Source organism: Tamandua tetradactyla, chromosome X (assembly GCF_023851605.1).
Source record: "Tamandua tetradactyla isolate mTamTet1 chromosome X, mTamTet1.pri, whole genome shotgun sequence".
NCBI classification, from domain to species: domain Eukaryota; kingdom Metazoa; phylum Chordata; class Mammalia; order Pilosa; family Myrmecophagidae; genus Tamandua; species Tamandua tetradactyla.
Genome location: NC_135353.1, coordinates 168946577 through 168969769, shown reverse-complemented (window position 1 = coordinate 168969769; position 23193 = coordinate 168946577). Strand labels below are relative to the sequence as shown.

Below are 23193 nucleotides of genomic sequence, written 5' to 3'. Positions count from 1 at the left end.
TATGATTTGGGGAGAGTATAATATTGGCATTCTTGTGAATAACTTCCGAGCCTGGTCAGTGAAGAAAATGGCAGAGAATGATGCTTCCCTTATAAACTTTCTCCCAGCCACTGTACCCCTTTAGGGTAGGATTAGAAGTCCTAACCATTGCAATTCTATCTGAAATGCAGGACAGGGTGTAGGGAGATTTCTTTATGGGTGCTCACCCCTCTGACCCTCACAGGTACACTACTGGTGACAAGTAGCGATGAGCATAAGATATGGCCCACAGCTGACATTTCAAAGTATAACATTTTAACAAAAAAAGGTGGCTCAATTCAGCACAGAAATAAATTTCAGGGGACCTGAGGCTCTGCCCTCCACATTGCCTCCCCACCCTGGCCATCACCATGACCTGGGGCTGCAGAGTCAGCCAGTCCTCCACTCGCCCTGGACAGCAGGCTCAGCCAGCGCCCGCTCATCTTCACACTTCACACTGCCCTGGAGGTGGGCCTCTGCCTGTGTCAGAGTGTGGAATCTGGACAGGATGCTGGGACCCAATGGACACCGGTGCTGAGAAGATGTAGGCAAAAATCTGCTTCTACAGGGCTGGACTGAGTAAAGACACTGCCCTGCAGAAGCATTCCCAGCACTGGCCGTGGAGATCTGGGCAATATGCCTCTTATGGTGCAAGGCAACCCCCTCCAAACTGGAACTTGCTGCTTTTGTGCGAGAGAGGCCTTGCTGGTTTGCAAAGAATAGGAAGTGCTTTAAATTGGGAAAATTAAGGGCTTGGAAAAGCAATAGCGACCACTGCCAGGCTCCCCTGATATTCAGAAAACTGTGTGACAGCTCAGTTGAGTTTTCCAGCCCTATGGTCCCACCTGCACCCAACAATTAAATAACAGAAGCCAGCCCTAGGGGAAATCTGGAATGCCTATAGCCACCCTCCTTCTTTGACCTTCCTACCTGCAGGCACTGCTTCCCATTTTCTGCTTTCTTTATGCCTATTACCTTCAAAGTCTTCTATATCGTATGACGTGCTCACTCAAACCTACTTCCATTCCTGCTGTGCTCTATATTCAAAAGTACTTTGCTTTGAACTCCCCTCTTCATCCTCTGCCCTCCTCCCTGCATCAAAATTTGATTCCCTCTTTTAGGAGTGCTCAAGTAAAAATGAGAAGGAAGTGATCTGATTAAACAGGTTAAGAGGGGAGCTCGCATTTTGAAAAGGGGATTAATTAGCATATTTGACAAATGTCGTGTGGAATTCAATGCAGAGATGGAGAGCAGGAAAGAGCTTCCTTCAGTGCAGGAAGGGAGAGTTTAGATCACAAGTATTTTCAGGTGCTTAAATCCTAGGAGCACTTGCCTGCTTCATTAGCATATTCGTAAAACATCTCTTCCGATGAGTGGGGCCCAAAGAACCACAGAAGGTGATGAAGAGTCCTTCAGTTGTTTGGCCATGTTTGACTTGCAGAATTAAATGGATTTAAGGGTGGAAATACCAACACCCTCCTGTAAGTTTGGTCCTCTAAGTTTACCCTCAGTCATCTAGGTGTTTGCTCTCACCTTCCCTTTTCTTTTAAGGTACATTTCTTGAAAGAGAAATTTAAGCTCAACCTCATTATCTTTAGAATAAAGTTCAGATTCCTTTACAAGGCCCTTTACTCGATGGAGCTTAGAAGCCTCACTTCCTCTTTGCACCCTCTTTGAATCTTTCATTTAAGGCATACCAAACTTCAAGAGACAGCCTACTTTGGCAGAAGTCCTTTTCCTCTGCAATGAGTGACTGCCCCATACTTTGGCTTCCCTTGACAGCAACTCTCAAGGATCCAGATGCAGGTATCCACTTGGTCACTTCCATCCTCTCCAATGTGTCTGCTTCCCTGAACAGATAACCAACAATGGCCAAATCCAATCTCTGCTTCTCTGTTCTCATCTCACTTGGGCTCTGAGCAAAAACCTGGAGGTCAACCAGCTCACCTTCACGAAACTCTCTTTTCCTTCAGCACCCAGGCATCACAGTCAATTTCCCCCATTGGCAGTTTGTCAAGTCCAGCCAACCCTTGGCTTGGAGGAAATGTGCAGCTTTCAGGGAGGCCAGGTCTTAATAGACAAGGACGTGTTAAATGAAGAGAGGAAACCAATTCCCTTCTCTTTCTTCATCCCGACTCCCTCATTGCTCAGTACACTGCCAAGTCCCTTTGATGCTACCTCCAAATTGCTGCTGAGACACGTCCATTTGCTTTCTTAACCGTCCTCATCCAAACCATTAACATTTCTCTCTTGCACCACTGCAAAGGCTCTTTTTTCTGCCTCCTTGGTCCTACCCTTGCCTCCCTCCAATTGATTGTCTGTAGTGCAGAGAGAATGATCTTTAAAAATAAGTGCTAATCTGGTGTAAATGTTTTTGAGGGTTTCCTTTGCACAAATCTGAGGCTTGGAGACAAGCTCACTCCCAGCTGGGGACATGCCAACCTCTCTGTCCTTGCTACCTCCCTCCAGAGATGGACACATGGTCTTCCTCCCTACAGAGCCTCATGAGCTGTTGACTCTACTATAGCACTCTTTGCAGGCTAACTCCTTGGGTTTTTTGAGGTATAAAATTTACATTCCAAAAATCCATCCCCTTTAAGTGTCCAATGCAATGATTATAAGTGTATTTAAGGCATTCAGCATCACCACAATCTTAACTCTTTTCTATCACCCCAAAAAGGAATTCCATACCCATTAGCAGTCATCTCCCATTCGCTTCTCCCCAACCTCGCCAACCTCTAATCTACTTCCTGTGTCAATGGATTTGCCTATTCTGGTCGAGTCATAGAAATGGAATTATACAGTTTGTGGTCTTTGGTATGTGGCCTCTTTCACTCCAGCTGATGTTTCCAAGGTTCATCTATATGATAGTATATATCAGAAAAACCTTCCTTTTTATGGCCAAATGATAATTCATTGTAAGGAAAGACTACACTATATTGATCCATCTATCTGCTGATGGACACCTGGGTTGTCTTCTGCCTTCTGGGTACTGTGAAAAGTATAATGTGGATAAATGTCACCATTTCTCTTGGGTATATAACTAGGAGTGGAGTTGCTGGGCCACACGTTTGATTTTTTAAGAGACTGGCCAGGCTGACTTTTACTGCTTTCTGATTTCACCTAAGTGTACTAGGGCCATCCTTGATCTTTCAAGCCTAAATTAAATTAGGTGCCCCCTGCTGCTCTTAGATCTATTTTTTTTTTCCTTTGTGGAGGACAATCTGTTTCTGAAAGTGTGGCCCTTTACTATGTCTCCGCCTGTGAGTCCCAGGTCCCACCCGGGCAGGGCCATGCCTTTCTTTTCACCCCCCGCACCCTACACCGAGCAGAGATAAACACTGGCAAACTGATCAGTCATGGAGGTTGGGTGGTGCTAGCTTTCTCCCCAGAACTCTGGGGATATGTGTTAAGCTATCCTTTCAAAGATGTGCTGGTCAGAGCAGAGCAGCTGACCTTTCATAGACATTGCAAAGAACTGAGCACATGACTGAGAGAGGTGGTCAGTAGAGACACCTGGACCTGCCTGTCTCTGTGACCTTCATCAGGACTCTGGAACAATTTGGTTAACCGGCTCAAGGCTGACTTCCATCATACTGAAGTTCAGGCTGAAGCGTTAACCTGGTCATTATTGCACGGGGTGGGGGTGGGAAGATAAGGAGAACTACCAGCTTGGAGAGAAGAAATCAAGGAGAGAATTGGAAGAACTGAGATTGGAATAGTTTACGGGAGGGAAGTGAGTGAGGAGAGGATCATTCATCCTTGAGAGGCTCTGAAAAACACTACATGGTAATAATCAGATGGCAATTTTTCAGGAAGGCTGAGCCTGGGACTTTTAGGGCCCCGGACTGTGGCTGCAAACAACATGCAAATCATTGTTGACTCAGAGGCAGTCTTCAAGTGAACTGGCTAATAACATGCTTCATAAACACGACTGCATATTAGAAGGGAAATCAGCAGAGAATAAACAGCTCACCACAGAAGGCTGAGGAGCATTTGTGAAGGACTTCTCAGAACTGACATCCTGTAGTATTTCCTAGAGGCAGGAGCAGAAAGCTGAAGGCCAGAGCAATGAGGGAACTGTCTCACACACAGATAAGCAGTCATCTCCCATTGAGAGTTTCCCAATATCCCCATGAGCTTACTGTTTCCCCAATTCGTGGGCACCCTGAACTTGTTTAAAGGAAACAGTCTTCTTGATAAAACTGATAATACAGCAAAGTTAGAAAGGTGCTTGCTATGCTGTCTTAAATAGTGGGGACATATGTTAAATGTGATAAGGACTCACGGCCCCCAGGGAGGATTATTGGGGGGAAGGTCTATCCCAGGAAAGTGATCATGGGAAGACCAACAAACACTCTTTTTACTCTAATTTCCAGAAAAAGTTCTTGCTTGCCCAATGACTGAGGACTGCATGGCTGCACATAATTAAAAGTTTTCTCGAGTATAAAGAGGATATACCTTATAATATTAACAATCCACCATTTAATAAGTGAGTGATCTTGGGCAAGTTATGGCATATAACTGTGCCTTAATTTCCTCAGAAGTCAGACATGGGGATATTGGGAAACTCTCGACCATGGTGAGGCGGGAACTCAGACACAAAAAGAGCAAAGCAAAAGCCCAGGGACATATGCTTATAAATAGAAAGTGCCTGGTTGATGAAGAGGACTCAACAAATGCTAGATGACCTATTTATGCAGAAATGGAGTACTGTGTAATTTTCAAGAGATCGGCATATGTGAATACGTTATACTAATTAAAATAGTTTTACATGAGTTTTTCATATTTCAGCAACTATCTGTCTCCTTGACTTTCTTCACTAGTGAGCGCTTTTTCAGAGACTGGCAAGTGTATGGATTCTTGGTTGCTGAAGCATATGGATTCTTAGTTCACAGAAGTGTATAGATGCTTGGTTCGCTGGAAGCACAGAGCAGGCATTGCTGAGCAGAGGGGATGCCAAGGTTTCCTGTGGGACCACTGGTTCTGGAAGTGCTTTGTACTAGGTCTTCAATTTCTGCAGATCTCCTGGCCCTAAAGGCTGCTCTGGATTTCTGACTATGGGTACGTTTCATTCCTGGCCTGGTGGTCTTCTGGATAGTAATGAGTCTGCCTGGCTTCTGTCTAATTTAAAAGGCTAACTTACTGTAGGTGTGCATGTTGAGACTCCAAGGTGCTGCTCTGGCCGGGCTGGCCCGGTCTCCCATCTACTTGACCCATCTGATGGTGAATAGGCTACTCAGCCTCCCAGCCCCTGGGTCCTCTCCCTTCTGTGTCACAACCTGTGACTAGACTCAGACTATCGATTACATGGACTCCTGAGAATTCACCATTTTCTGTTCAGTTATATGCAAGTGAGCCCAAGAGGTGAGCCTGGTGATCTTTTAAGAGATGATCCCTGAGAGGTTTAGAAATACATAAAATAGACCACAGAATCAAGAAGAACTATAAACTCTAAGCAAGAGCAAAACAAAGCAAGCCATGCCTCAGCAAACTGAAAGCCAAGAACAAAATCTTAGAAGCAGCTAGAAAAAAAAAGAAACATTGTCTTCAAAGATGTAAGAACAGGACTGATGCCTGGGATTTCAATTAAAACTTTGAAAGGCAGACAACAAAGGTACTTTAAAACGGTGAAAGAAAATTACGCTCAAATCAGAACACAATATCCAGGGAAAACATCCATAAAAAGAGTGGTGAAATAAAGATATTTTCAGACAAACAAAAATGGATAATTTTTTGCAATCAGACCCATATATGTAAATGTTAAGTAGTGTTCTTTCTTGAATACCACTTCTAGAACAATGTCAAAGGTTTATAGAGAGTGGGAATCTTTCCGTTTGCTTTGTTCCTGACATGCTGATTTTACCATTAAGTACAGTACTGGCTAATGGTTTACATAGAACAGGTATTCTTAATCACATTAGGAAATAACTACCTATTCTTAATTTATTAGGACTCTGAATGTGGACAGTATACCAATCATTTTGTAGTGAATTTTTAAGTAATTTTTTTACAACATATGACTTCAACATCCTTTGACAATGTGCTTAAGAAGTAAAGATAGATAACTGAATGCTTACTAAGACCTAATGATTGTTAAAAGAGGGAACTGGGGAATATTAGGATGATTAAACTCTTTTTAACATGACTCTTGACCCTTACAGAAATATGGTAATATTTTGGTAAGTCATTGGAAATGTTTTAATGTAAAAACACTCATTCCATGCACATTGTTGTAGAGATCCATAGCCTTTGGTATCATGGTATTGGCAGGCTAGGGAAAGGAATGCTTTAATATTAGAACAGCTGCAAAGCAACTCCATGAGAGACATCTGCCATCCTTTGATAATCAAGAAGAGAGTTAACTACTTAACCCTCAAATATAATGTGAGAGAAATGGTACACGGAAAATGTTAGCTAATTCAAGGACCGTTCATATCAGAGGAGGCCACACTGCCTTCTATCTACTGAAGAACCTTACTGGAAACTAGCATATTTGGAGGCATACAGAAGATGTGCTTTCAGAAGTAACGCCAGCTTCAATCAGCAAATATCCTTGGGCATTTTCTAAAAACTAGTCGATAATACCTCATAGACTTTGAAAGAATAACTACTGTAATGGCCATTAAGTAGGCCATTCATTCTGCTTTAGGCAACCTCATACTGTGACTTCATTCAAGTCTTCAAACCAATACTATGAATTACTTATTAACCCCATTTCACAGTAAAGTATCTGGGGTTGAAAGGGGTAAACAAGATGACCTGACTAGTAGTAGCAGAGCCAGGATCTTAATTGAAGTCTGTCTAGTTTCAAATCCCTTCCTCTTTCAGCATTTCCTTTTTCTGTAAGAAAATAATTCTAGAGGTTGGCAGTGATAGACACAGGTCAGAAAGCCTTCATATCAGGCCTAGGAATTTTGGACATTATCCTATAGAAAGGTCGAGAGCAGTGTAGACAAAACTGTTAAGCAGGGAGCTGCTATGGATAGGTTAAAACTCATTATTTTTCATGTAATGTGTAAATTTGTTTTTAGGAATTAGAAATACCATTCAAAGCATGCCAAATTTAGTACCAAGCTGTCAATTAAATGAAAAGGAGTGTGAACTGCATCCTGTATCTAGACGTTGACTACTGTTGCATAGCAGAGATCATTCCCAGCCTTAATAAGCAGATTCTCTCAAGTGTAAAACAGGTGTCTTCCACATCTTTTTTTCCTTTCAGAATCACTGAACTCCAAATGAGGACTTATTAGGTGGGAAAAAAAAAACTCTAATAAGAAGTAATTAGTAAGGTCTTAAAAGTATTGTGCACGTTTCATGTAAGCCGAATTAAGAGGAGACTGATAGAGTGTCATCTCTGTTGTGGATCCTACAAGTCCTTTTAAGGGTGTATAATGTATGAGCAAACATTAATTCTTGTTAGGGCACAGAAGTCTACCAGTTCTATTGATCACCACACGTCCTAATAGAACACACTTTAAATGTGCTAAGAAAATAGGACAATTATTCTTTTCACTTTTTCAAAATGCGACAAGTACATTGTGGTCTAAATTTTCATCATTATGCGTCTATGAAATCAATGAGTTCTTCAGGGGAATAACACCACTAAAAGGTACTGAAGCATCAGGGCCAATGTGGAAGAAGGAAGACTGTACGTACTTTGACAAGCATTGGTGTTTTTCCTTAGTAAAAATACGAGAATTTAGCTGTAGCCTTGACTAACACACCACCACCACCACACTTCAGATAAAATTCGCACTAGAGAAAATTTGCCCTGATCTAGATCTACGTCATTCAGATGTGCATTAAACCTCTTTGTCTTATTCATACAAAATGGTCTGACGTTTAGATAAGAAAAACCTAAGTACTTTGCTTGAACAAGACACTTAAACAAGTAACTATTGTGCTGTCTTTACTCACTGTACACAAAGGCACTACAGCCTGCTTAAAATGTATAATTATCATTTCCTAGTTTGAGTCCTGTTTGGATTTTTTTAGAGCCAACTATTCACATCTTTCAATTAGTTAGATTTGTTAAGGGATAATTGTTTTTAAAAGATAAAATCATGACTCCCACACAAATATAGTTTGAACATGGGTCAAAGATTTTATTTCACAAAATGAGTGAGGGGATTTGTAAGATATTGCAGCTGGTTCAAAGGACAATCCAAAGAGCAGGCAAGGGCACTGGCCATAAGGAATGCTGAAACGAGTTTGCCACTCAGACAAGCACGTGGGCCATTACAGTCCTATACCTTAGAGTAAATCACAGAGAAGCAGAGGGGCAGCCCAGATCAAATGCCTTGGCAGAACAGCAGAGGGGCAGCCCAGACCGAGCACCCTGGCAGAACATCTTTCCTGCCTGACACATTAGACACAAATCCCAAAGGCTGGGCACATCAACAAAAAGGGGCTGATCGCTCAGTTGTCATATAAATAAACTGTCACTTGGTCCTACCAAGTGTGCATTCTGAAAGAAAAGCATCTTTCCATCAAAGATAGTATTAGGAGACAAATGTTCTTAAAGGAGGAAGATAATTTTTCTGAGGTAGTAAACCTTCTCAAGTACATATAAGGGTGTTGATTACAAGATACATGCCAGAGTTATATGCAAACTAAAAGGAAGCTATAGGTGATATGGCTCAGAGTTAGTTCCTGATCAAAGGTCTAAAGAGACAGTCTGGGGAAGTAAAAAGAATTTTAATGCTTACTAATAAGGAAAATGATTTCTTAGCTGTCATCAATGATGCGAGTCTCCAGTCAGATTATAAATCAAACTGAACTACCATCTAGCTTTTATCAATCGCTATTGCATATGAAGACAGGTGCTGGCAAGAGTGAAGCAGTGTATACTGTATATAATGAACATATATATATATATACACACACAAAAAAAGCATATAAATATATATATATATACATACTTTACACTTTCCAATTAGTGTAACAGACTAAAAAGAAAATAATTCAATGCAGTTTGTCTTGGAAAATTATACATATATATAATACATAAACATAACTGCAGACATATACACATATAAGAATGCATACATGTACATATTTGTATGTCCATATGTATATATACGTGTGTATATTCACTTCAGCACAGTGTCATCACTTTGCTTATTCCAATGGTAACTCAAGACTGCTCTTTATTTCTGGGGCTGTCTCTACTCTGCTTCCCTCAATTGTCAAGTGAGGTTTATCAACACTTTAGAGAGTGGGTCAGGCCAGCCTGGCCAGGAAGGCAGCCTTCCCATGGACTTCGAGGTCCCCCTGGGGCTAGGAGAGAGGACAGGCTGCCAGAAGGTGGAGACGGCCGGGCTGCTTGTGTCCCAGGAGCTGTCCAGCTGCTTTCATCATTTATTTGGCGGTACGGGTCAGGATAGTGGGTGCGGTGGGCGTGGGGGACAGCGCAGTGACCCATTCACTCATAGGGTGGCAAGCCAAACAGCTGCGGCTGGAAGTCCTGCAGGGAGCTCAGTACGATGGTAGCCTTCCGTGTCAAGTCTCGGTGTAAGTTCCCGTCGGGCACCATGACCGCCTGCATCCCAGCTGCCAGGGCTGCCTCCACCCCATTGGGGGCATCTTCAAACACAAGGCACTGTGGGTGAGGACGAGAAAGAGAGTGAGGATGACCTTTCAGGGAGGTGGGCATCTAGGCTGAGTTTTTATCATCACCACCACTGTTAGCATCCTCATCGCCTCTCAAAGTGTGCAAAGCCAGACAGAAAATAAGGAGAGGTGGCTTTCCAGCTTGTAACCTGCAGTCTGAAGCATGCACCGTTCTTTAGGCATTCCTACTGGCACCCCACCTGCTGTTACTTTAGAAAGTAGAGGCTCCTAGCACCTCCAGAGCATTATTGAAATGTAGTGCAGCTGGATGACAAAGCAGGCCTCTCAGCTCAGAACTTTATTTTATTCAATCAATAATTGAACATTCAGAGCCTGAGAGGAAATTGTAAAAAAAAAAAAAAAAATGCTTTTTAAATGCAAAATAAATTCAGCACTGTTAATGTTTTATGTACTGTAGTTTGAAAATTAAATGGTTAGGGTGTTTTAGTTAAAAATTTAGTTCCTGTGTGTGTTGGTGTTATGCCACAAAAATCTCATTAGCACAAAGATTTAGATTTAGTATGAAATGCAGTATCTTTTGCGGTTTTTCATGCAAATCCACCTTATTACTTGGGTTATGGGCACGGTGGCATGGTAAAACCTCCTGTGTTGCCTGCATTCAGATACCCACATTTAAAATGAGTATTGATCCGTGAGTTCGTAAATGCCCTATCACATCAGCAACACTGCAGCAAATTTGGGACTAGGGCACATCAAGAAACCCTGACATCTGTTCTAATGGGAAACAAGAGCAATCAAAGTGTGCTGTCTTTGTTTGACCCTCCATCTTAGGAACATTTCAAGCACTGCTGGCATTACCACAAACTTCATGTGAAAAGGGGCCCATGGATTCTTTTTCCCTAAAAGTAGGTGGCTGGGCTGGCCTCTTCAAAGAAGAGAGGGCCTCCCATCACCATGAGGCACTGTCCTTATGCTCGCTGCTCTCTGTAAGGGACTATCATGCTTGGACCTTTCAGCCCCCACCCCACTCCTCTTGGACTCTTCATCCCCTCACCTTTCATTATGAAAACTTTCCGACCCACTGTGCATAAGGCACAGAACAACCTGATACCCCGAGGACCCCAGAGAGGCTCAAGGATGCCAGCGGAAAACACAAACACACGTGTGCATGCACACACATGCCCGACCCCATGTAGTAGCATGCTTACATCGGCAGTCTCAAGTGACAAAAATGACACCTTCTTTTTCTTCCCTCCCTCCTGCCCTTCCATCTGGGACTAAGATATCTTGTCAGGCACTTGGTGCACAGGGTCAAAAGGAGGACTGATGAATGTGCCACTCATGTGCCACAGTAAAGTGGCCGCTAGATATCTCCAGAGAGAGACCAACTATTCCCGCTGCCCAGGTCCAAGGGACTGTCCGGGAGGCAGGACTTCCAGGGCTAGAAGGGGGACAGTCCTAGGCAAAGCAGAACACTTCTTTCTTCCCGAGAATTGCCTTCTTTCTGAGAACTTCTGAAGTGCTCTGTGTTTTTTTAATTGGTGGTGGTGGTGTGTATTAAAGCGTCCTGCTTTCTACCTTGACGCTGTTTTCCATCTGTGGAGAAAAAAATGAGTCCACTCAGCCCACCCAGGCTTATTCTGTAAGTTGTGTGATCCAGAGACGACCTGTTAGTTATATTTCTGTCCCTGCCTTTCACAGTTATTACTTGACTCTATTGTAAATGTCCTCTTTGTCTGGGGATGGGGTGGGGGGCAGTGGCCCAGAGATAAGAAAATTTGTAAATGTCCAGTTACATTTTGTTGTTGAAATACCCATCTAGTTCTCTGGGGATGTAGAACCTTGTGCAGTGCATCTGTGAAACGTGGTTGGGGCAGGGACATTCATTTTGTTTCTCCCTTAGGGTCACTCTGCGTGGCCAAAGTCATAGTAGCTTCCTTTCTGTGTTTGTAGGCTGCTTCCAGAGAGGCCAAGGACCACAGGTGAGATTGGAAACAGAAGGTGCATAAACTATAACATTTAAAAAAGACAGAGAGGGGGATTTGCCCAGATATTGCACCACCTCAACAAGAGCCTGGAGTTAGAAGTGACGAGAACTCCATGCGATCCAATCATACCTGATCGTGCTTTCCAAAACAGTTGTGTAGAATGACATGAAATAATAATCTAAACTATGAGCAGGAAAGCAGGAAAGGCACCCATAACGCTGAGGCAGTGTGAGTGGTGGGCATCCGCTATCTTTTTGAAATGTTTACTCTTGCTCAAGACTTGCCCAGTTTGTTGGATTCTCTGTCTTCATTTCATGATTTTCCCCCATGTAATTTTAGAATGAAGAAATCAAAGATACGGCTTATATCTGGACTAGTCCATAAATGGATAACATGAATGCAAATTAAAGGGGCCCTGAGGAAGCCTCAGAAATGGAGAAAGTTTTGTTATAATGTCTTTGTTACACTCAGTGGAAACATATTACAATGGTACTGTTGACTATAGACCCTAGCTTGCATTGATTGTACTTTTTCCCATATTCCATCTATTTTCAATACCCTGCAATACAGGCCACTTCACTTGGGCTGGACAAACTCAAGCCACTTGCAATGGCAACTACTTGGAAAGGTCAAAGACTTCAATATGGTCCTGAACTATTGAAGCCATAGTGAGCAGAAAACCTGATTTCATACACTGTGTGGATGGCATGGAAAATCTGTTTGTCTTCCTCCTGGCATGTGGTCATGTCATGCAACAGCTTTTAAAAGATGGTTTTCAGCAGCAGAGGATGGACTCTGTCACACTTAAGGTCAGCCAACAAGAATCAGATTGGAGAAATGTGGAGATATTTACAATAGAATGGGAAATATCAATAGTTAATAGACTAGGCCTCTAAAGCTAGGCCAGTGTAAAAAAATTCACAGGAAAACTGAGCAAAGAGGAGTGGGGGGAGCAGGGATGGTTGTGGCAGGAGTGAGCAGTCCACAGAAGTACGGAAATAAGGGGCTTCTAAGAACAAGCATTGTTTTTACAAAAATTAAACAGCTAAATACAGGACACAAACACCAGACTCCAAAGACAGATCATGCTTGGAAGCAGCAGCTCCCACGGCTCCATCAGGTCACCTGCACCAGACAGCCTGCAGCAGGCGCTGACCTTCAGGATGCAGGAGCAACCAGGATTGCAGGTATTTCCTTTCCTTCTTACAAGCACCAGAATTCTAAAGCTGAGCAGTGACTATATTTTCAAGTATCTATAAAAATGTCTCAAAAGGTTTCTGTCTGACTTAGACAGCATTCCTTGATTCCAAAGACCTAACATGCTTCTAAAGAGGATGAGTAGTATTAGAAAAGCAAGCAATAGCAAGAAACCTATGTTCTAAGAATTTTCATGGCAGAGTTTCTACCTACTGACACCAAATAATAAATCTCAAGAAGTCATCTGCTAAGACACTGCCTATTAATCACAGGGCTCAAAGATCAAAAATACCTGTTGAAAGATAAAAGCTAAAATAATACTGTCCTACAGTCGTGTGCAAATAATGTACGAAGGAAGTATGTTTTTCTAATCAAACACCACAATTTCTCAGCACAGTTTTCGTCTGCCAAACCCAACTAAGTGAAACAAGTTTCACAAGGGTGGATCTTGGCCTCCGTTCTTGTTCTTAAATACTTTTTTCCCTTCACCTTAGGGACTTGCCCATCCCCTCCACCCTTGACTGCCTGATTACACATGACCACAGACTCATTCATACCAATATGTGTAATCAGAACTGCGTATGGGTTTATTTTGGTATCTGTGGAGAGAAATTTTTCCCTCCAAGTTCAGGAACTGCTGTCCCTGCAAGCAGGGGTTAGAGGATGAAGAACAGAACAACTTTTCCTGAGATACATGTGGCGGGCCAATCCTAATTCTTTCAGGGTAGCCCAGGCTGGTGTGGTGGGAGGAACGATCTCTGCTCTCTGCCACCTTCAGTGGAGCAGGGAGTACCAGGCTGGCCCCAGGGGAACAGTGCTGGGAGCGCACACACTCCCAAGCAGCCTCCTTCCCCTAGAAATCTCCCCTTCTGCCCACTTTATCACTCTGCCACAAGTCACATGGACGTAAATGTGGATGCATATGCTTTATACTATCTCGATTAATTTAATGGCTTTTTAGCACAGCAATTTGGTGGATACTCCAAAACAGATCTCTATGCCTTCAAGGAAGTTCTGGTTGTCATCAGAATGTTCTTCTCACTGTAATTAGGCAGGGTCTAGTGTTTAATGCTCCTTCTCACGGTGCCATGGCAAACACTGTAGAGGTGTCATCCTGCAGGGCTTACAGCAACAAAGAGACCACAGTATCTCAGAACCGGAGGAGATTAGCTGATCCAGTCCTCTTGTTTTACAGATGAGGCATCTCGGCCAAGGGAAGTTCAAAGGTAAGCTGAAGGTCACACAGATGACAGATTTTAGGAGCAGAATTCAGGTTTCTGAGACCCGGTGTTCTTTTCTCTGCCAAGCTGAAGGCAAAAATATATCTGATTTCCATCTCCAGGAGAGGAGATGAGCTTAATTAAACTGTAGCTCGAGGCATGTAATTTAGAAAGAATGACATTTCTAACTTTGGGGAGGTGAACCATTTCATGACTTATCACCTGGAGGTACTGAAGTTCCTTCTCTGAAGATGTTTAAGCTCAGCAACCTGTGGGATGGTCCAAGTCTGTGTTCTTAACCTCAGCTACACATCAGCACCATCAAGAGAGCTAGAGGTTTTTGTACTCCTACTTCACAGATACATATCGTATAACTAAGATGTTCCATTTTAGTTGAAGGGAGTAACGGAACAGCATATTTGTCAGAGGGTGGCAGGGGAAAGAATAAAAATGGATGGGGATAAAGAAGTATTTAAGAAGCAAAAGGGACTTGAAGCTAAATGGGTTGTTCTGGCTATGGAAAAAGATGATTGCAAAGGTTCTGACACGGTGGGTGGTAGTGGAGGATTTGGTGGAGGAAGAGTTCATTTTGTGGCATGCTGGGTTGGAGATGACTGTGGGACATTCCCACACAGTATAGTGGCTGTGAGCTAGAGGTGTGGCTGGGTGTCTCCAATATAGTGGCAGCTGGAGCTGTGGCCTTGGAAAAGAGAGGAAAAGGAACCTGGAGAAGCCCCAGCATTGCTCTGCAGTGAGCAGAGAAACAGCATCCCGGGAAGAAGCTCACTGAACAGTGAGGAGCAGGAGGCTAGCCAGGAGAGAGGAGCCAAAGTTTAAGGGGCTGTCAAAAGGGAGGGAGTCATTGAGAGCTTTTTAATGTTCACTTCCTAGATATGTTTATCAGAATTTGTAAAACTCCCCCTCAGCCATCTCTTCCGGTTCATGTTTTAAGATTTAGCTCGCCACCCATACTCACATTCTCAATCTCCATGTCCCTTCCCCACATGTGTCATCATCTCAGATGAACAAAGGGTTAAGAAACAGATCAAAATAGCCACATGAAGAAGAGCTCTATCAAGTCACTTTTCGAATGCCATAGATCCTGTTCTCTTCAGTTATTCACATAAACATTGCCCAGTCCAGAGGTTTGTCACAAATTTTAAGCAGTTACAAGTATGCATTTTAAATGATAATGGATCTATCATTTAAATTCTGGATTAGTGGAATTTTCAAGTAAAACTATATTATCTCCAGGAATAAACTTTTATTTTGTTTAAGGGACACAAAATTTGATATAAAATCATTTAAAGTTTACTTTCAAGACCCTGAAAAGCTCTGGAATTAGATGTATGTGTACTTTAGTATATCCTACAGCAACCCCAATGCCAAGACTGGCTATCATATATAGCCATGTATGATCTGATTCTGAGTCTAATCATTAAAAATAACTTTCAACTACATCAATATGGTTTAAGTTAAAACTTTTATTATAGCACTTTATATCATAGATTTTTTTCTATGCATTAATTTTATAATATTGTTCTAGTTTGCTAGCTACCAGAATGCAATATACCAGAAACAGAATGGCTTTTAAAAAGAGGAATTTAAAAAGTTACTAGGTTACTGTACTAAGGCCGAGAAAATGTCCCAATTAGAACAAGTCAATAGAAATGTCCAATCAAAGGTATCTAGGGAAAGATACCTTGGTTCAAGAAGGCTGATGAAGTTCAGGGTTTCTCTCTCAAGTGAGAAGGCACATGGCAAACACAGCCACAATTTCTTTCTCGGCTGGAAGGGCACATGGCAAGCATGGCATCATCTGCTAGCTTTCTCTCCTGGCTTCCTGTTTGATGAAGCTCCCAGGGAGGCGTTTTCCTTCTTCATCTCCAAAGGTCGCTGGCTATGGACTCTCTGCTTTGTGGTGCTACAGCATACCCTGCTCTCTCCGAATCTGCTTCATTCTCCAAAATGTTTCCTCTTTTATAGGACTCCAGGAACTTATCAAGACCCACCCATTTGGGTGAGACATGTCACCTAATCCAGCTCAACAACCACTCTTGATTACATCACATCTCCAGGGAGATGATCTGATTACAGTTTCAAACATACAGTATTGAATAGGGATGAGAAGAAATGGCTCCCTTTACAAAATGGGATTAGGATTAAAATATGGCTTTTCTAGGGTCCATACATCATTTTAAACCAGCACAAATATCAAAATCAATGTTTGTATTGCTAGATATCAAAAGTTCATAGGGGTCTTAACTTTAATTTTGATTGGTTTTCTATTGCAGGGCTCATATCTAAGGTTTAGGTCTTATTTGTCTCCATGTTCTTCGTTAGACTGTTCATTATCTAGAAACAAATTTGACAATGTAATAAGATTGAATATGTATTTCATTAGAATTTTATTTAAATAATAAACTTACCAATAATGCTAGAAAAATGACTGCTGAAGTTTGCATACATCTTGTTATTAATTAGTTCCTCTATTTATATTATCCAGCTGTCCATCTAACATTCTATTTCGCCCTGCTGGGGAAGTTGTAGACATGCTCAGTGGCCATCTCCAACCCCAATTCCTTTTCCCCTCTTGCTTGTTTGCATGTAGGTGTATGGGACATTTCCATTTCACAAGAACCAGTAAGCGGCCAGGGGAGGGAGACATTAGATTTTAACCATGAAAACACAAGCTGCCCAGAAATGGAACAGCCTAACTATACCTTGAACCTGAAACCAGGATCAAGCAACCCCACTCTGCACAAAGGTTTCTTGATGCATGCTTTTTTGCTGAGTGGTAGGGCTCCAATTTCCTGAGGTGTATAAAAAACCCAGCACTCAATCATCAGAGGTATCCCTCATATCCGACATGAAGCGCAATGCATGGAGTACCATCCATCAATCCTGACACGAGTAGTTGGCCTCCCTGGGGAATAAGCCATGAAGGCATCCCTTTCCCTGCTCTTTTGGATCCTCTGTGCTATTTAAGTAGTAATGCAGTCATTTGCTGAAAATCTGTTGTATCTGAAACTGTGTTCCCATGACACTGTGCAGCAATTTGTTCCAAACTCCCTCTCTCCTTTCATTCATTCCTCCATCCTACCGTCTATTCATCCATCCATTCCTCTATCCATCCATCCATCCATAACAGATGCTGTACTTCTGGTATCCTAACTTATAGTATCCGATGTGGAGAAGTTCAGTATCCCTTTATTGTCTTGTTGAATTAATTCTGGTTTGAAAATCAAGCTATAAAACCAACAGACATAAACAGATTCACAAAAAAATCCTTTAGAGTCACAAGCTAAATAAATTAATTACAGCCATCATTTTTCAAGAATAACCTTTGAAACACTTGGAATTTAAAAATTGGTGAGGGTGGGTAGGAAGCTTCCCAAAGAGTTCTCCATGTCACTTTATCTGTAAAATGTATGAAGAACTCTGAGTATTCATATGAAAGGTTATATGTGTAGGTATATATATAAATTGAGAGCTGAGCAAAAGAACTCCAGATAGACCAAAAACTTCTACTCATTTTTCTTTTTTAATAATATTGACTCCAAGTCCATCAAGCTGTCAGGAATCATTCAAAGCCCAGCAAGGAGGTCCTCAAAAGTGCCTACCGTTTCAAAGAGTAGGCACAGTAGTTTCTAGGACGTCATCAGAATGCTTTTTTTTTCCCTTTTCTACTTCCTCTACGTATTCAGGTCAAATGCGCAAAATTCCATCAGTGTTCCTCAGCCTTTGCACAACACTCATGATATGTGCTTGTGTGAAATGAGATCCCTGTTGGTTTCATGTATTAAGAGCTAAACCAGGACCTTAGCCTCTTGAAGAGGCACAGGAATAGTGCATTTAAATATGTATCATCATAAGCTGTGTTTAAATTTCAATTAGTGCTTCTACAGTGGAAGAACTAAGGTGAAAAACAGCTTGTGGTTTGAGGGGAAGGCAATAAATATTTCCTGGATGGTCTAATTCCACCTGTTCTTAAAACAGCAAAAGCACACAGCCATGTTCTGGCCTGCCTTTGAGAGTAGTGAGTTAAGTGGCTCACACAAACAGGATTATCCCGGTGCAGAGATATGCCTCTCCTGATTATCGAAGTGATGGTCAATGTTGTCCCCAAGTGGACTGTGCCACAGTGGCTGACAATTCTTATGGGAAGCAAAAGGCAAAGGAGGAAATGCCTAGAGTGGGAGACAAAGTTCTGAGTTACCCACCGAGCCAGGCAGCTAGGACTTTGTACTTTGACCTTCATGCCAACCATAATGCAGAGGGTCCCTCTAGTCATTTCCAAGAGTGACATCTGTCATCCATGGCCCAGTCACAGAGTTAACAGATGAGAAGTCTGCAAATGCATGGTGGAGTGAAACGCGAGTATGGACACATCCTTGGCCTTGGTCTGCATTCTGGTGGGCATGAACCCACTATGAATATGATCTTTTCAAGATGTTATTTCAGATAAGATGTCACCTAGCTGAATTATTTTGAGCTTTAGTCCAGATTACTGGAGTAAGTCCTGGATAAGTAGAGTGTAAGTCAGACAGAGAGAGAAGCCACCAGGAACAGCCAGAAGCTGTAAGTCAATGGAACCACCAAGAGAAGGGAGAAGATGCCGCCATGTGCATTGCCACATGATGGAAAAGCCAGGAACCCCCAAAGATTGCTAGCCAGCCAAAAGACACACACCTTAGAAGGAAGTAAATCTTCCAATAAATTTCTTTTGTTAAGCCAATCACTCATTTTATGGTATTTGTTTTAGCAGCTGTGAAACTAAATCGAAAGACGATGCCCTGAAGTGTTTGTTTGCTGGTTTTCAGAAATACCATCAATTTTCCTTCCCACACAGGTGCTGACTCACGAAATAAAAGCCAAACTGGTTTTTATACGTGTCACTGCAAAGTCAGAAAGAGAGATGCATTGGAATTCCAGGTGCACTTGTGTTCCTCTCACTCCCCAACCGTCGTATTACAGTTCAATTCTAAACTGTCTAGACTAGGATGGCATTATGTACAGGGTTTCCAGGATATTCTGAGCACCACTGGTCCAGAGAAATCTTGTGTGAAATGGAGATTCCCTGAGTCAAATTGGGGGGGTGCATATTTGCAATATACAACAATTAGCACAAAAATGTTTCCAGATATATAATGAAATAAGACTGTTTTCTAAATTTTGTTGAAGAAGTTTTCCAAACATGGAATTGTGTTTTCATATATTTGTTAATGTCTCACAAACCAGAATGCTCTGAGGAATATATTTTGGGAACATTTTCATAAGATATTGATATTTTTGACAGTGACATGATGCACATAAATGCAAATAAAATGTACTTGCTTATATTATTGAGGTTCTCTAAATCTCACTTGTAAATAATGACTTTAAAGTACTTTAATAAATAAAAAACAATGAAGCAAATTTTCACCTGAAGTGCTGTTCACATGGCACAGACCACTTTAATTCAATTAGAAATTAAAGTGAAATAAAAGATAACCAGCACTATGTGAAATCGCCTTCTCCCAGCATCTTTTTGTTCAGGCTCTGCTGGACTCTCAGGACAAGATGGCGCCAAGAGCATGTTCTGCACCACTCCCTTTCCTCTGGACAGTGAGGGCGGAAACAACTTCTAAGTCTTAGAACATAGACAACTTCTCTCTTTTCGCTCCCACTGTCTGAGATTTCAGATGATGCCTCTGTGAGAAAACTGGATCCTAGGGCAAGGGGGGGATGAGCAGAGAAGCCTAGTAGTAGCTAGAAGGGATATAGATGGTGGGGGGCACTGGTGAGTAGGAATAGGACACACACACAGAGGGCAATGGAGCCCTGTGGGTGGGAACAGCATCGTTAGGAAGGGCTCGTGGGTCTGCAGGAACCAAGAACTCACAGGGAGCTTGGACGACAAGCCCTTTGTTTCCAAGGCTCTTCTTGGGGGTATCATATGGTTATGGGGTGTCTGTTGACCAAGGTTCCAAGCTGACTCAGATCCTTTGGGCTGATATGAATGTATCCCTGGGTGATCCTAGAATGGAACTCTGGATTTCTGCTCCCTGGGAGTTGGCCAGCAGACACTCCCCGAGATGGAATTAGTATCACATACATCCCCAGGATAGAGGGTTTCTCTGTGGTCCTCCAGGTCCCCCAACATTTATCCAATCCATCCTGTGCAATTAACTGATAACTACAGTTAAAACAAACTAAAGAAGTACTATTTACTTTTGAAAATGATTATTGTAACAATAATGCTGTTTTTTGAAAAAGATCAAAGTGAAAGAACAGTAAGCGTTGTATTACATTAGCTTCACCCTCTAACCTGAGAACATGTGGACAGAGAATACTTTAGCCTCCCATCAATTCATCTTCTCATAGATTTAAATTACTAGAGCTTCCAATTCAGTTTCTCCCCTGATTAAAACAGCAGCGGCACCAGGCATGCACCAACCCCAGTGACTTATCTGTGTGAGGGTAAGCTGGCTACTGTGTGGCTGGCCTTCTCGGACATGGCCAAGGTCACCTCTTTTCCTGGAGAGCAGGTGGCAAGGGGACAGTGACAGGCAGCACACATCAATGCCCTGCAGGAATCAGAATCTGAATTCCTACAGAACTACCTGGAAAGAGCAGAGGATGTAGAGAGAGCAAAAAAGGGACTCAGTGGCTGGGAGAAACTGTATCATTTGTCTGGGGTGCTGCCTAGAGCAAAGAGAATCTCCACAAACCTTAACAGACATATACCCATTGTACAGATGACAGCCCAGAAACTGAGGCTAGGCAATGTGGTGGGTAAAACAAATGGTCGCTACAGACAACCACACCCCAGCCCCCAGAAACTGAATATGGGACATTACATAGTAAAAGGGTCTTTGCAGATGTGCTTAAGCTAAGGATCCTAAAATAGGGAAATTATCCAGTATCATGCAGGTGGGCAGGAATGACATGAGCCCCTAAGAGCAAGCAGAGAACTTTCTCTGCTGGAGTAGGAGAGATGGAGCAGAGAAGTCAGAGAGATTCCAAGCATGAGAAGGACTTGACATGCTGCTGCTGGCTCTGACGTGTAGGGACCACAAGCAAGGACTGTAGTGTGCTGAGTCCAAGAGGCAGCCTCTGCTGAGGAAATAGATACCTCCACCCTATAACCAGAGCAAACTGGAAACACGCAAAATGAAGGCAGGCAACTAGTGCAAGGGCAAACATCTGAATTCATATGTAAGGCTTTCCAAACATAAGTTTTCATAAATGTGGGGAAAACAAAACAAAAATCAAACTGATAGACTCTCTGCTTGTGGTAAAAGAGCTGAGGTTCAACCGCCATTAAAGAAAAAAAGTGTCCACAAAGAATATGTACTATGTGCTGATGGTTGAGAGACAGGGATGCAGGAAGGAATTCCCAACTGAGCAGCCAACCTGCTTTCTTTGTGCAGGATTCAGTTCCACATTCCTGGTGCATTCATTTGGGACAGCAGTGTTTTGTTTTAGAAAGCAAAAAGGGCTTCTAAATGCAATCACCATTGACAAGAATGTGATAGGGTTACAGACGCTCAGGGAGAGTGAAAAATGCTAGGCTCAAGACCCCCAGCAGCCCCTAGGGATCTGGGACCTCTCAGGAACAGCTCAGACAAGACCTTGTCAAACCCAGGCTTAAACAGGGGTGACCAACAGTCTCAGGTAAGCTGGGGCTGAGCAGGTTTCCAGAACACAAGAGCAATCCAAGACCAGTTCATCATGTAGCTTAACCAGACCAAGGGAAGAAACGAGTTCTAATTTGGACCCCTTTAACAATTAGAAAATCATCCTTGAATCAATTACATGCTAACCTTAGAAATTATTTAAGAATATAAACCCAGAATTGGTTTAATCCCGTAAGTGACTAATCTGGTGTCACTTTTCTTTTCATTGTAGTACTCCCCCCCACCAACAGAGTTATTTCACACATTTTTTTTCCTAGTCAATCCTCCTGTGAAATGTTAGTAACATAGATGTCCAGTGTATCTGTTTATCTGGTATGTATCTACATCAGCATGTCTTATACATAAAAAAGTAAAAGAAAAAAATTTCTTTTGCCTCTTGGGACAAACTGGAGAACCTATGAAAAACCACTCTTAAGGTTGGGAAGAAATCAGGTGGGTCTGTGGACCAGAAGGTGAAAGCTCCATAAAGGAAGAAGTAGCTGACGGCTCTAGAAGGTAGAACACTTTCATTACAGAGAAGAATGCTCCCACCCTCACTCCACAACCCCAGCTTTCTGGAATACCCCACATACCTAAACACAAACTACAACCTCCTAAAGTGTTGTCACTAACAGTGAGAGACAACAATGAATTATTTGGGGAGCCTTTTACTTGCCTGGGAGGAGTCACACATTTCAGAGTGTGGGGAACAAATAAACAAGTTAATTCATGACAAGTAATGATATTACAGACCTACCTGAACACAGCTTTCCATCAACATCCCATTCTGTAAAGGAATGAATAAACAATATCCAGTGCTTGCAGCCCAAAGTCCACCAATAAGATAAGCCACTATGATGATAATGGTGGTACATTATGGATGTGATAACAAATTCTTTATGATGTTTAAAATCATTCAAGCCTGTTACAGTTTTAGGCATAGCATCTAATATTTTAATGACTAAAGTATACAGCTAAACATCTCAAATGATAACCCAAGATATTAACAAAACACAAATGAATAGCATTTGTCTGTTACTGTTTGTGTTTTCATGTGATTCATCAAGAATGCATATTGATACTATCAGCTGGGCTTTATTTCAATAGTTATCAGCAATTTGAGTAATTTAAATATACACTTAGGAAAATGAAGGCTGCATGAAGCACTGCCCTGGGTGGGTGGCAGACAGAAAGCAGAGCAGAAGATGCACTCACCTGCTTCAGGCTTACGAACCTCAGAGGCTTGCGAGAGGGAGGCTGAACTCAGACCCATTATGCAGGGCATAACACCCCAAGTGCACAGTTCTCCTGGGCAGGGATATGGGTCATCAGCTTTGGTCACTAGGATTTGGGGAGACGGCTCAGAGGAAGTGGGTTTAGTGAAGATGACTTGGGGTGGCATGGGTCAGGGTCAGGTCATAACCATAAAAGATGGCAGTGGTCTCACCAGATGAATACAGCAAAAGGGAAACTGGAGGTACAGGGAGACCTACAGGCACAGGGAAGGGATTGGCTGAACCTCAGAGTCAGAGT

At 42.4% G+C, this 23193-nt stretch overlaps 1 protein-coding gene across 7 annotated transcripts in view; it reads right to left on the bottom strand.

Moving 5' to 3' along the window:
* PUDP (pseudouridine 5'-phosphatase) overlaps nucleotides 1-23193 on the bottom strand; it is a 575274-nt gene that overhangs the window by 480424 nt on the left and 71657 nt on the right. For 2 of the 7 annotated variants that reach the window (XM_077145309.1, XM_077145314.1), the window contains one exon: nucleotides 8103-9622. The exons of 3 other annotated variants lie outside the window; for them this stretch is intronic. In XM_077145309.1, coding sequence (XP_077001424.1) covers nucleotides 9446-9622 — 177 coding nt within the window. In that variant the 3' untranslated portion in view covers nucleotides 8103-9445. 2 more of the 7 variants (XM_077145313.1, XM_077145312.1) reach the window with 2 other exon arrangements.